The 13,198-nt window shown below is 43.0% G+C and overlaps 1 protein-coding gene across 4 annotated transcripts; it reads left to right on the top strand.

Annotated features, from left to right (window-relative positions):
* Positions 1-1,814: 1,814 nt before the first annotated feature.
* pax8 (paired box 8) lies at positions 1,815-11,615 on the top strand. Of its 4 annotated transcripts, none has more exons than XM_026173767.1 (12): positions 1,815-1,961; positions 3,862-4,015; positions 5,653-5,794; positions 5,926-6,123; positions 6,327-6,403; positions 6,583-6,708; positions 7,514-7,689; positions 7,769-7,889; positions 8,121-8,378; positions 8,590-8,691; positions 9,863-9,952; positions 10,691-11,615. In XM_026173767.1, exons 2-12 carry the CDS (start codon positions 3,994-3,996, stop codon positions 10,759-10,761), a joined length of 1,383 nt encoding a protein of 460 aa, XP_026029552.1. In that variant the 5' UTR covers positions 1,815-1,961; positions 3,862-3,993; the 3' UTR covers positions 10,762-11,615. The 4 variants fall into 4 exon arrangements, with proteins under 4 accessions (XP_026029552.1, XP_026029551.1, XP_026029553.1 ...); XM_026173766.1 differs by having other exon boundaries at positions 5,629-5,794; XM_026173768.1 differs by lacking the exon at positions 8,121-8,378 and having other exon boundaries at positions 5,629-5,794.
* The last annotated feature ends 1,583 nt before the right edge of the window (positions 11,616-13,198 follow it).

Here is a 13,198-nt window from a genome sequence, read left to right as displayed (position 1 = left end):
TTTATGTTTTCAAATAAAACGCAAACCTTTTTGTGTTTTTATGCTTTTTAATGATATCTTACAGCCTCAACTTTGACATTCTCCAGCTGGGGAAAAATTAAGGTTAAGAAACTTTTGACATATTTAACAGTAACTTCTTCATGTCGGTCTTCCTGCGTTCGGAGAGGCCGGTGGATTTTGGGGCGTGTATGAATTTCGCCCCTTGGCAAATGGAGTCGTATAATTAAAGGCTATTTTAATTCAGAGTATGATCGCGATAGATACCAATCGTTGAGTTTTAATCCCTTGTTAAACTCTCGGTAACCTCTCTGTCCCTCTCTCCCTCTCTTCTCTGCCACCTCTCCCTTCAGGCACTTGTCATTTTCTCTGCGCTCCGATCACTTTACAGAGGACTGTTTCTGCTTCCAGCTAATACTACGATTCCTTTAATGTGCTGGCGTTTGTGTTTATTTTAAAACACTCGACCCTTTGTCCAGCAACGGCTCTGACCTGACCATGTGCAGTGGCAGAGCTTTTCAAAGACGACGAATGAACGATTTCCAGAGCGCAAAGTTGATTCTTTCTTTCTTTATTTCCCAGATCGTATTCTTTTAAGTCCATATGGCCGAGTAAAGCCACTTGAATTTGAGACAGACGACACGGTGCCATTGGTGTCTGTTATTAGAGGTGTTGTGTTTGTTTTACAGGCTCATGAGAACAACGTTTAACAGCGTCTTAAACTCACCGGGATCCTGACACCCTGCTGTCACATCACGCACACGCAGGGGCCTGCTGCAAGTACGGTGCAGAAAGTCAAACCAAGAACTACTTTTTTTTTCAACTACACAAAACCACTACGTGGACACACTGAAGCACGGATGCGTTCTTTACATAAAAGCTGGAAAAAGCTCAAATGCAAAAAAAAATCCTTTAGTGTCTTGCAGCTTATTTCAGAAGCCCCTCTGTCTCCTGTGTGAGCCAAAAACTTTTTATTTTTTCTCGTCATATTTAGTTGTTTTTTTGTTTTTATTCTAATGCTGTATGCAACCAGTAAAAGGTTTACCTTGTATCGTTTTTTAAAGACATGCAGGCAAATTTTTGTTGTTAAATATGAAGGAAGAGAGCAACATTTAAAAATAAGATATAGATGAAGTACAACAAAAATTATAGGACCAGAGGTTAATTTAATTTTCGTGTTTTTATTTATTATCTATTTATTTATTATTCGCGGAGTATTTTATTTTGGTAAAGACTAATTATTTGAATTGTTATTACTTTTATTTTTTGGTTAAACTATATTTATATAAATAACGTGATTCCTCATTGGTTGCGAAGATTAATTTGTTTCCCCCGATTTAATTTGGACATAAGAGTCTCTCCTGCTGACCTGAGAGTATTTTCCACCTTTCATTTTCTGCTCTTTGTTCAGTTAAAAAAAAAAAGTTTTGCAAAACATTTTTCAGTGGGACTCAGTGGGATCCTCCAGAGTCGCCTGTCAGGGAGGCATCGCAGCAAATCGTGTGGAAGTCGGGCCCGGTGTCACACGCCGGTTCACCATCTAATCAAAGCGGGCTGTCGCTGGAGGTGAATAGAAACAAGCCGCCTCCTGACAAGTGTTTCCGTACAGTCACTCAGGGGGTGTGATGCCATCAGAGCCCGCGGTCAGTCATCCTGTCCCACTTTTTCCCCTCTCCTCCTCAAAAAAAACCAAAAAACCCCAAAACCAACCCAAAACACACCTCCTCCATCCTCCTCGTCCAATGGCTGCAGTGCTCCATCCTCTGCGCAGCCCTGCTGGATAAAACCTGAGTCAGTGCCGACTGCGCACACACGACGCAACACAACGCAGCACAACAGCGGTCCATCCTCCTCCAACGCGGCTCGGACGCACACCACCAGAGATCGTTTGGATAATATCAGAATATTTGCTGTGGAACATTTTTTATGATTATTGCTGTTATTTCGAGCTCCTGCGTGGAAAGGTAAGCCCTCTTCTAAAGTGAACATGTTTTCTGTGTGATCTGTCATGTCTGAATGAGAACGTTAGACAATCCTGACAACACGGAGAGAAATCACCGGGCAAAATGCTGCGAGACAGAGCTCAGGGTTAAACGCTGTTTAACAAGACGTTATCTAAAGAATTTAATTAAAGTTGAAAAATGTGCGCAGAAAAAAACAAAGAGTGTGTCTGTTTTGTGTCTTTAAGTGACATAATTCGAGTGACCTTATAGGCACGGGTCCTCGCGCAAAAACAGATGAATAATTCTTATTAATTTTCCAAAGTGCATTGATTTCTTAAAATAAATAAATAAATAGTTCCTCCTAAAATAAAAAGCACCCCCATCACAGTCAATGATACATTCATTAACGCAAACTGTCTTGTTTTTATGCTAAATTTGGAATTGTGAGCAAAACAGCGAGGCCTTCAATTTCTGCTGGAAATCACGTTTTACACTGAACATTTATAACCGTCGTTAATACAAGCGATCGAAAACAGCGGGCAGCTTATTAAATTAATAATTACACAGTTTTAGCCATGATACATTCACGTCCAAACGTAAAAGTTAGCCCGCCGTGGATCATCTGTGTACCGGCTCTTTATTTGGCCTGATCGAAGTAAATTAAATAAAACACACTTGATTTAATTTTACATTAGAGTCATGTCATATTAGTTTAAATGCTTTTAAATTTTTCTTCACCAGCTACCTCCAATTTCCATTATTAATAATCATCTAGAAGTTCGATTATTTTTTAAGACTATCACACATGTTTCAGGTTTCAAAATATTACATATTTCTAATTGCTAACAAAAATAAGTCAAATAAAGTCAAATAAAGTAAGTACTTACCAAAAAAAAGTAGATAACTGTCATTGGATTGTTCAGCGAGATTAAAAGTGTGTTTCAGTTAATAATGAATGAATTAGTATCAGGTAAATTAGACCTGGGCATGCGCTGTATGGATTATTAGTACCTGCGATGTTAAAGTTATTGCAGGTAAACTGAACTGAATCAGGCCGTCCAGGTGTCCTGTCCGTCATTTAAAACTGCCTCCCAGCAGGTCATGACAACATTTTGAACATTTAGAGAAACCAGCAGCGGCTTTATTGACTTTTGATCCACTTCTGCTTACCTGCTTTTTTAGGACGGGCGTCATATCGTTTCTTTTTTTCTTTCTTCCCTCGTTACTCATAAATTACCACTTGATGTTTTTGCTCATTTTCGTGAGAATTTCCCAGAGCTGAAAAGTCCTTCAGTGTACAGCAGCTGAACAGATGAAGCCTGTAGACAAGAGACACACACACACACACACACACACACACACACACACACACACACACACACACACACACACACACACACACACACACACACACACACACACACACACAGCCAAAAACAACTGCCAGCCACCGCGTCTACAATGGATCTAATCATTATACAGACCTGGGTGTCCTTAAACCGAGAAATGATAACACATTGTTATTTTTCATCTCTCTAGCTGGCCTCTCACTTTAACACATCCAACGTGAAGTCCTGTCATTTCAGCTCCATGTCTCGTAGAGACTGCTGCCATGATGTTTACCTCGGCTTTCATTCGGTACTGACTGAATATACATAAATGTATCGCTATAATAAACAAATCATCGCTATAATAAGACAAATCAAATACAGTCTTTATAATGCCATAAAGATTATGGCCTAAATCTCCTGCAGACTGTTCAATCATCACACCGTAGCCCACTAGCACAAGCAGGTGGGCCACAGGTAGACCTAACGGTGTGAGATGAACGCGCAGGGAGGAAACGTTTGTTTAGTAGGAGTTCAGAGGCCGCACAGATATGACCAGCAGCCAGTTTCACAAACACCTTGATGTCCTGCAGCTCGAAGTTGGTGGGAGAACACTCATGCCAGACCAGGCAGGGGTAGGAGTATAAACACACTTTAACCGGGTCGGCGTGGAGGAGGAGAGCGTCACGTTCAGCTGGTGGAGCAACAAGCACAAACTCAGGGATATGTCCAGTAACACCGGGAGAGGTAAATACTGAGATGTGTTCTTCTATGAAGACCGTGGATTATCTATCTATCTATCTATCTATCTATCTATCTATCTATCTATCTATCTATCTATCTATCTATCTATCTATCTATCTATCTATCTATCTATCTATCTATCTATCTATCTATCTATCTATCTATTAACCCATGCTTTGTTTTTCTGTGTGTGCGTGGTGTCAGTGCGCCGTGCGCGTTCACGCACTACCCCCCTGTCCGCCTCGGGGCCGCTCCGCTTTAATATCCTGCAGGTTGATGAAGCTTGGCAGGGAGATTTTTTTCCACACTCGGCTGGCAGCGTTAATAGAGGCTGCCCTCCCTCCATGCCTCGGCCTCGTCCGGCCGCTGTTTGATGTGGAAATGAAAGCTGGGGGGGAAAAGAGAAAAGGCTGAGAGAAACGAGCGACTCAATGGGGTTAAATTAAAAGCAATGGTGTTCTTGCAGAGTCACCACCGTGCAAGCCTTTAGAGAAGACATGGAGGATATGCCGGGGCGAAGCAGGGGAGCACTTTGTGCCTAATTTGTAGTAAATGCGCGCAGAAAATCAGCTTCATGTGCATTAAAAATGAAAAAAAAAATCACGTTATTGTAGAACACCAGTCACATTTCTGTAGTGTAAAAAATACATATACATATTTTTTATATGTGCCAGAGAACAGATATTAAACTTTAATAATTCATGTGAACAGATGCTTCTCAAAAACAGGCTGGAAACGCATAAAATAATAAAAACTGAGTATAGACAATCCGATTTTTTTCTTTTTTTTACTTGAACTTCACAGTTTAAAATGTTACCCCACCCCCACCCCCCTCCACCTCGCCCCTTCACTGAGTGACATGTTCTCCTGAAATGTAAAATAACATTAGTCACTGTCACTGAAGCCAACTGAGCCTCAAATTAGCGGCCTATAAATGGGAACTGTGAGGAGAAAAGCCTGAAGGTGTTATTTATAAGGAGGCGATTAGCCAGTGGGATCATCAAAGAACCATTAGTTTTTCCAGAATGCGCATTTCTGTTTGTTGCCAGTGTTAAACACAAAAGCAATTTCACACCCAAAATAACTGAAGTTTTGATCAATATCAGCTTTTTTCCTATTTATAAAACTTTTAAACACACAAAAAGCTTCCAGAAAAGACTGACGCTAACCACATCCAAGTATCAAAAGGTCTCACTAACCTCCACGACTCACTGCCATCTTGTTTATTATCTAAATCTAAAACATCAGTCTTGCTTTAGGGATAAATTCTGTTTACTTTAGATAAATTAAATATGCCCGGTTCTGCAAAATATAGCACTAATATGTAATCATTAGTATTTTTTTTTATTTCTTTTAATTATTTTTATGTTATATTTTAAATAAAATATAAATAGATTAAAACACTGAGTAAAGTTCTGGTATGAATCTGTAAAATCTGTGTGTGTGAACTTTTAGATCATTTCTTTCCATGCAAACAGCTTTTATAGAGTTAACCTGGATAAATGATGTGTGAATCAGCAGGTGTGATTGAATCAACATGCATGTGTGCGTGTGTGCAGACAGGTGCACGTGAGTTCCATGACATTTATAAGTGTTCATCCCCCCTCCTCCCCCAGGTCATGGGGGTCTTAACCAACTAGGTGGAATGTTTGTTAATGGACGCCCGCTTCCGGAGGTGATCCGGCAACGCATTGTGGACATGGCCCATCAGGGGGTTCGGCCTTGTGACATCTCCCGGCAGCTTCGAGTCAGCCACGGCTGCGTCAGCAAGATCCTGGGACGGTGAGTCCTCAACTTCCTGTTAATTGTTCCTGTTAATGAGAGTCTCGAGAGCTGAGAGGTTGCTTAATCATCAGGAGCACTTTTATGTCCCGTCTAAACTTTCCACTTACAAAATCATCTTTCCCTTCCAGCTACTATGAAACAGGCAGCATCAAGCCCGGTGTGATTGGCGGCTCCAAGCCCAAAGTGGCCACTCCTAAGGTTGTGGAGAAGATCGCTGAGTACAAGAGGCAGAATCCCACCATGTTCGCCTGGGAAATCAGAGACCGGCTGCTGGCGGAGGGAGTGTGTGACAGTGACACAGTGCCCAGCGTGAGCTCCATTAACAGGTGCCAAACTGAATTATGAATGAAATCGTGTAAGCCGGGGTTCAGGTGGTTAAGCAGCATTTAGCTGTGACTGGCTGAGTTCGGCTGAGCTGAATGGCTGAGACTGAGTGTGCTGCCTTTGTTTTGCCTTTGTGTGTGTGTGTGTGTGTGGTATAATTAGTGGGAATGCTTTAATCCATTAAAAATTGTTGTTTTTGTTCCAGAATAATCCGAACGAAGGTCCAGCAGCCGTTTAACCTTCCTCTGGATGGAAAAGGCCTGAGTCCAGGGCAAACTTTGAGTAAGTCTGCACCACTTATGAACACATGCACGACAACAAGGGATGCAGGAAAGGATTAGGATTAAATACATTGCTCTGCGAGATTAAACTCGGGCCTCTCGTCACATCAGCAGCAAAGAGCTGCGCAGTATCGTTGTCTCAGATCTGTCTTTGTTGTTCTCTCTTTCTCTCGCTCTCAGTCCCCAGTTCTGCGGTCACCCCTCCAGAATCCCCGCAGTCGGACTCTCTGGGTTCAACTTACTCCATCAGTGGCTTGCTGGGTATTCCTCAACCCAACGGCGAAGGCAAAAGGAGCCACGATGACAGTAAGAAATCAATCTAGCAAACAAAACACCGCAATCTGAAGCTTATTCATAAGAAAGACTGGGTTACTGCCCACTATCCTTAACAATACTGAGAAAACAAAGGCAAATATGGCTGGAAAAACTTGTTTCTAGGTCTTCTGCAGGCATGCACTCTAAAACTTTTAAAGATGAAAACAAGTATGGCTCTCCCAGCTGCTTTATTTAATCATTAATCTGACCTTGTTTCCTGTAAGAACACTTTCCTGTTGCAAGGGTAAAACAGGCCAAAAGTTGTCCCTCGAACGGAAATTCAGCTTTACTTTATTAAGGTTTGCAAGGTCCTGTGCACGACAGGGCACGCTTAACACCAATCACTGTGACACAGCAGCTTCTGTCCTGTTCTTCAGCATTTAGACAGATCTCAGTTTTTCCTCCAATAACTAAAAAGCTGACGTCTGTCAGGGACGCAGGCAATCAAGTCGTTGATATCAGTGTAATCATTTGTTAGCGGTGATTTATGGCCTGCTTTAGTTTTATTAATGTTGTGATTTCTAATAAATTCAAAGAAGTAGTAAGAGAACGCAAACTTGGGATGGAGCTCTGAGGGACGCAGATGGCCACAAAGAACTACAAACCAGTTAATTAAGATTAGAGCCACTTAGGAACTGTGCTAAAGAGACAAGCTCTTTAGCTCTTTAGTTTTCAAATAATTGAAGGGGCCAAAATCTTCTCAGAGGACATTTAAAGACCTTCAGGATAAAATTACTGTTTGCCAGTTTAACACGAAGCTTTCCTCCTCCTCTATCCTCCTCGTTGCCTCTCACAGGTGATCAGGAGAGCTGTCGGCACAGCGTGGACTCTCAGGGCAGCGGAGGCATCCCGAGGAAACAGATGAGAGTGGAACACTTCCCCCCCGCCTCGCAACATCTGGACTGCGGCTTCGATCGTCATCACTATCCTCCGGATTCATTCGGATCAGCAGCAAACAGCAAAACCGAGCAGGTACTGACTGTTTGGACTGAAAAGCCTCATTTCATTTTTTTACTTGTACACTTGTAACAGCAGCCTTTATCATCCTCAGACTCTGTACCCGCTGTCCCTCATCAACGGTAGCCTAGACGAAGCCAAGACCAGCCTCTCATCATCCAGCTCTGCCATTGGACGAAATCTGTCGGCACACCAGAGCTACACCATGGTGACTGGTGAGACTCTTAATGCTGGATTATGCTCTTTAACCTCCATTAACCACAGGGCCCAGAACCCTCCACATGCTGCCGCTCACTCTTTGTTCAGTTTTGGCATTTCACACAGTTCTTTTAGTCCTGCGTGTTTTTTCTTTTTTCACTTCCACCCATGTTCACCATTTGTTTTTGCTTTGTTTTGTTTTTTTATTTCCTTACCCACGCGCTGCACACTGGCTCTCGCCACCTCAGAGCCCGTACAGACCCTGCCACTTTGTCTAAAACAGGAAATGTCCCCAGAAGTGACCAGCACAACCCCCTCCCCAAACATGGCAGCCTGTAACCTGGCTTTTGTGGAGCTGCACGCGCTGCAGAAACCCATTTCTGTCAGCGGCAGCAGCTGCAGCGGCAGCAGCAGCAGCAGTTCCAACCATTTCCCCAACGCCTTCAACTCATTCTCCCATCATGCACCAGTGTATGGGCAATTCAGCAGTCAGTCTGTCATCTCAGGTAACGCAGCCATCCATCTCATCTCTGTTTACTTTTTGCTCATTCGTTTATTTTTCGGCATTTGAATGCTGCAGAAAGTTAAATGATAAACTGATCCTATCGTTTCAGCTTCAATTCAGTCTTTGCATCTTACACGTTTGTCCAGCACAAAACACCAATCTAAACATCCACCTCGGTGTTAAAGATGTGCGGCTTTTTTGTGTGCTTTCAGGGCGCGACATGGTGAGCTCCACCCTCCCTGGCTACCCACCTCACATCCCCTCCCCTGCTCAGACGGGATACTCTTCCTCTGCAATCACGGGAATGGTAGCAGGTAAGGAGCTGACCCGAAGGAATACGTTTTTGTTTTAAAAATGGAAAAATGGAAAGACAAGTAGAAAGAAAGAGAGAGAAAGAGGAGGAAGGAAAGGAAACAGAAAGAAGGAGCAGGGCAGGATGGCGGCTTGTAGATTAACCAGGAGACGGGCTGAGTTAATGAGTAGTCTTGCCAGGGTGAACGAGCGCAGGGGTGCACGTGAGCCCGATGGGGAGGGGTACAGGGAACTGGCTGGGGTTCCACCCTGCTGCCCACACCCCCTCACCCAGACACCTCTTACCACACATCGCCATGGGAACCAGGGGGCCCAGGAGGGAGATGCAATGGTTGTGGGTGGATGGGGCGTAAAGCTGGGAAGAGTAGAAGGTTTTTTTGTTGTTGTTTTTTACAGGGTGTGTGTGTGTGTGTGTGTGTGTGTGTGTGTGTGTGTGTGTGTGTGTGTGTGTGTGTGTGTGTGTGTGTGTGTGTCAAGATGCCTGCATGTGAGCATAGAGAGAGAGAGAGAGAGAGTGTGTATGTGCATGTATGTGTGCGATCTGCCTTTTTTTTTTTTTTTATTTGAAGTCTGCCCTCCGAAGCGCGAAATGAGAGGGTCTGATTTATTATTTTTTCTGGTGGGCTCGCTGTGAGGAAGCGTTGATACACAATTACCGAGTAGGGGGGGGGGCAGAAAAGGAGGAGGAGGTGGGGAGCTCAGGGATTCATTCCAGCCAACATAATTACCAATTAGATATTGGAATGTTTAAAAAAAAAAGAAGAAGAAGAAGAAAAGAAAAATGAAAGAAAGAGGAGTTGCCAGACAGGAAGTGCAGGATGGAGAGAGGAGGAGGACATTTCAGAGGGCAGAGGCTGAACGATGGAAGGGGCCTAAGCGCTGGAGAAAGAGGGCGTAAAGGCTAGCTGTGTGCACGCACCACTGGGCCGAGGGATTTTACCCTCAGCCATCCACCTGCACCACAGATTAATGGTTTACAGGCCGCACTAACTGTCGGTGAATTATGAGCTAAGGCTGAACAGATGCTGGCACTCAGACAAACAACCTGCCGAGCTCCTTGCAATGCTCCAGCTTTGCATTTTAATAAAAAACGTCTCCTCGCGTGTTTCAGCTCGGAGCGTTTGGACTGTTTGCTCAACTTTATTTTTAAAATGTTCTTTTCCTTCTCTGCAGCAGGTGCAGACTACTCGGGTCAGTCCTACAGCCACTCGCCCTACACCTCGTACAGCGAAGCCTGGAGGTTCACCAACTCCAGCTTGCTGGGTGAGTAACTGAGCACACGTAAGCCCAACCCCGTGCATATTTGTTACTAAGGCGGCGAACGTGTCCCCTGCGGAGCTTCTCCAGAATTCACAAACGGTTTACGAGAATTTTCTCTCTGACCTTATGATTCAGAAACATTTCACTCTGACTAGAATTTAATAGACGGCCTACCAGGAAGTGGCGCGCGTGACACCTAATGCACTTTTTGACCCCCCTACCTTTCTTTAACATATTCATTTATCTTGGTAAAAATTTTGCTGTATTAAAAGCCACATCTGGGCTGCAGACAAAACAATATAACATCAGACAACTGGTAAAACAACTTTTCATTAACTAATGAGCAAAAAGTCATCTAAACCTTTAACATTTCCATTTCTCGACACTGAAATGTACAGTAGCTTGAAATGTATTCATTTTTACCTCAAAGACAGCAGTGTATGCAGTATTGTTGTATTGTTACTGCAGTTTTGTGGAGTGCAGGCAGGCATCTTGTAGTCTAATTGCTGGAGAAACTCGCTTTGTATTCTCATCTCATCACCAAATTTTATTAATTGACAGATAGGTGGAGGTTTGATGGCTGATTTTCTGCTTGAAACATACCCCAGCATCACTCATGCTTTTAGGGTTTCCGGGTCCCTCATTACGTGCAGGTCGCGATGGGCCTTCAGCCTCAAAACACTCAGAGCCAAAGCTGTGACCACCAGCATCATCCAGCTCCATCTGTGTCTCCCCCCGCAGGCTCGCCCTATTACTACAGCTCGGCCTCCCGCACGGGCCCGCCATCTGCAGCCGCCTACGACCACCTCTAGTCCTCGCTGCTCGCCTCAGTCCTGATGGGCCTCCACGCCACGGTAAAGACTGGAGACCTTACCATCAGCTGATCTGATGTGGACCGAGACACGCAGCTCTAAACTGGAAGTGAACTCGAGACTTCTACTGATGACCCAGCAACACATTTTTTTCTCTCCTTCTCGTCCTCTCATGGTCATCCTAAGCCTGCTCCTGTATTTATTTGCAGTCACAGACACCGTTTCCCAGGGTAGCTGTGACTCATGCACGTTTACACATTGCTAACCACGACCTCCTCCAGGGCTTGTTTCCACAGACTCCATGGGAGCATATTTTCAGTATGAATCCATTCAGCGCTGTTTTGGCCAAAGACTGTTTTCTTTCTTCTTCTTTTCTTTTCCTGGCACATCTGCAACTTGACTCCACTGATCCAGTGAATAAGGGATATGCAACTTCTTTGTACTGAACTATGCCTGCTTTGTTTACAACCTTTATTTGTTTTTCTTTGTTTTTAAGAAGAGGGAAAAAACTGAATCCTATCCTATCACCACGAATCAATTTCTATTCTCAATCTACTTGTATGCTTGCCTGCAAATTCAGTTTGTGATTATTATTATTTTATTTTTTGTTACTGTAAATTCTGATTTTACTGTTGGGGGGAAAAAAATCACAGTGACAGAAGAAAAGCCTCCATACGCCCCTCAAAGACAATTACATATCTGTCCAGCAATATGTACATAATGTAAATGAAGAATTACTTTATGGGGGAAGTGATGCAGTTTCACTAAGAGGGGAGGGGGTGATGATGATTTGGCCACTAAAAACCAACAAGGCTTGAAATACGTTTGTTTTTGCTTCAGTTAAATTGAGTTTGTTGTCATGCTGATGTTCTGATGTTTGGTAAAAACTGTGACTATTTTTTCTTATACTGTTATTAATATTATTGCAGATGTACATAATGAATTTCTAAAGAATTATTTTAATTAAAGCATGACAAATTTATGTGCTTTTTCCCTGTTTGCTTTCTCAATTCTCCAGAGCTCAATATAGCAGGGAAATTGTGATACGTTAAATCGGTTATTATTATTATTATTATTATTATTATTATTATTATTATTATTATTATTATTATTATTATTGGTGACGTCATCGTTGACGCTATTTCGGTGAGCTGACCCCCCCCCCCCCCCAAAAAACAACAACAACAGAAAAAAAACCTGAAATGCTTTTTTTTTTTCCACTCAGCATTTTTTTAAAGGACACAGTCAATGATCCCGAAAAACACGCGCATCTGTCTAATTTCTTTTTTTATTTTCTGCATCATGTACTTTTATTTGCAATTATTTCTTTCCTCTTTGCGGCCTCATTATAGAGCCGCCGTAACGAGGCCACGGTTCGGCGGTGCCGCGGCCCACCTGGTGCCACCACCACCTCCACCTACCGCGAGATTAATGGCGAGAGGTCGGGACGATTTTTTCCTTTTTAAAAAAAAATACATTTCTTTTTAAATTTTTTGATAATTTAGAAAAAACAAAACAAAAACACAATATAAAAAATAATGAGACCGATAAAATAAATACATTTTCATTTTATTATTATTATGAAAATAAATGCGATAATAATGGTTTTTGTTGTTGTTTTATTTGTAACTTAATATCAGAGTATTTATTTGAAACCTGCACTTGAACCTGATTGAACTCCTGTGTTGGATCTTCTGAGCTGCTCTTTACTCTCATTAGACCACCGCGATCGCTGTAGTCGTTTTTTAGTTCACGAACTTCTGCACAGTTCATGGCCTAATTCATCTTTAAAGAAACCCTCAAGTCTAATTATGTAACTCCTCAATCAGACTGCATGAAGGGTTTTCTCTGAGACAATCACCTGAAGTCCTCAGTCAGAGGATCTGCTGATGAAGATCAGCCCTGACACGTTTCTGTTTACAGTATGCGCTCCTCTTTCTTTTTCTTTCCCCCCTCAAGTCTTCCATCTCCTCACATTTCACCATTTCCTGACTCACTCCTTTACACCCCCTGCTTCCTCTCGCTCCTCCAGCCAAACCACTGTAGACACACACACACGCGCACACACACACACACACACACGCACACACACACACACACACACACTGCTCTGTAAACTTTAAACAACACCAGAATTTCATCCCATTGTTGTCCAAGTGGCCTGGTCCACCCCAGACAGCCCATCAACCACCCAGACGCTCATTGGTTGCAAGTCCCTTGCTCAAGCATGCAGAGACATGATACACATCCATATACGCTCGTTCGCGTTCATGTGCCTCGCTGGAATGAGGAAAATCTTTTAAGTGAAACCCTTTTTTTCAGCTTCTCCAGCCAGCTGAGGACCAGCCAGAGAAATAACAGCAGCGAGCGTTAAACATTAACAGTCCTGCTGCCAAAAAACCCCACACATTACAACTGCTCCACAGACGACACAACA

This window comes from Astatotilapia calliptera, chromosome 7, assembly GCF_900246225.1.
Source record: "Astatotilapia calliptera chromosome 7, fAstCal1.2, whole genome shotgun sequence".
NCBI classification, from domain to species: domain Eukaryota; kingdom Metazoa; phylum Chordata; class Actinopteri; order Cichliformes; family Cichlidae; genus Astatotilapia; species Astatotilapia calliptera.
This window is presented reverse-complemented; position numbering and strand designations above follow the sequence as displayed.

Coding starts and splice junctions, on each gene's coding strand:
- pax8 (XM_026173766.1), top strand. CDS start 3,994: ATGTCCAGTAACACCGGGAGAG. Junction 7,890..8,120: donor GAGCTACACCATGGTGACTG/GTGAGACTCTTA, acceptor TCGCCACCTCAG/AGCCCGTACAGACCCTGCCA. Junction 9,953..10,690: donor CACCAACTCCAGCTTGCTGG/GTGAGTAACTGA, acceptor CTCCCCCCGCAG/GCTCGCCCTATTACTACAGC.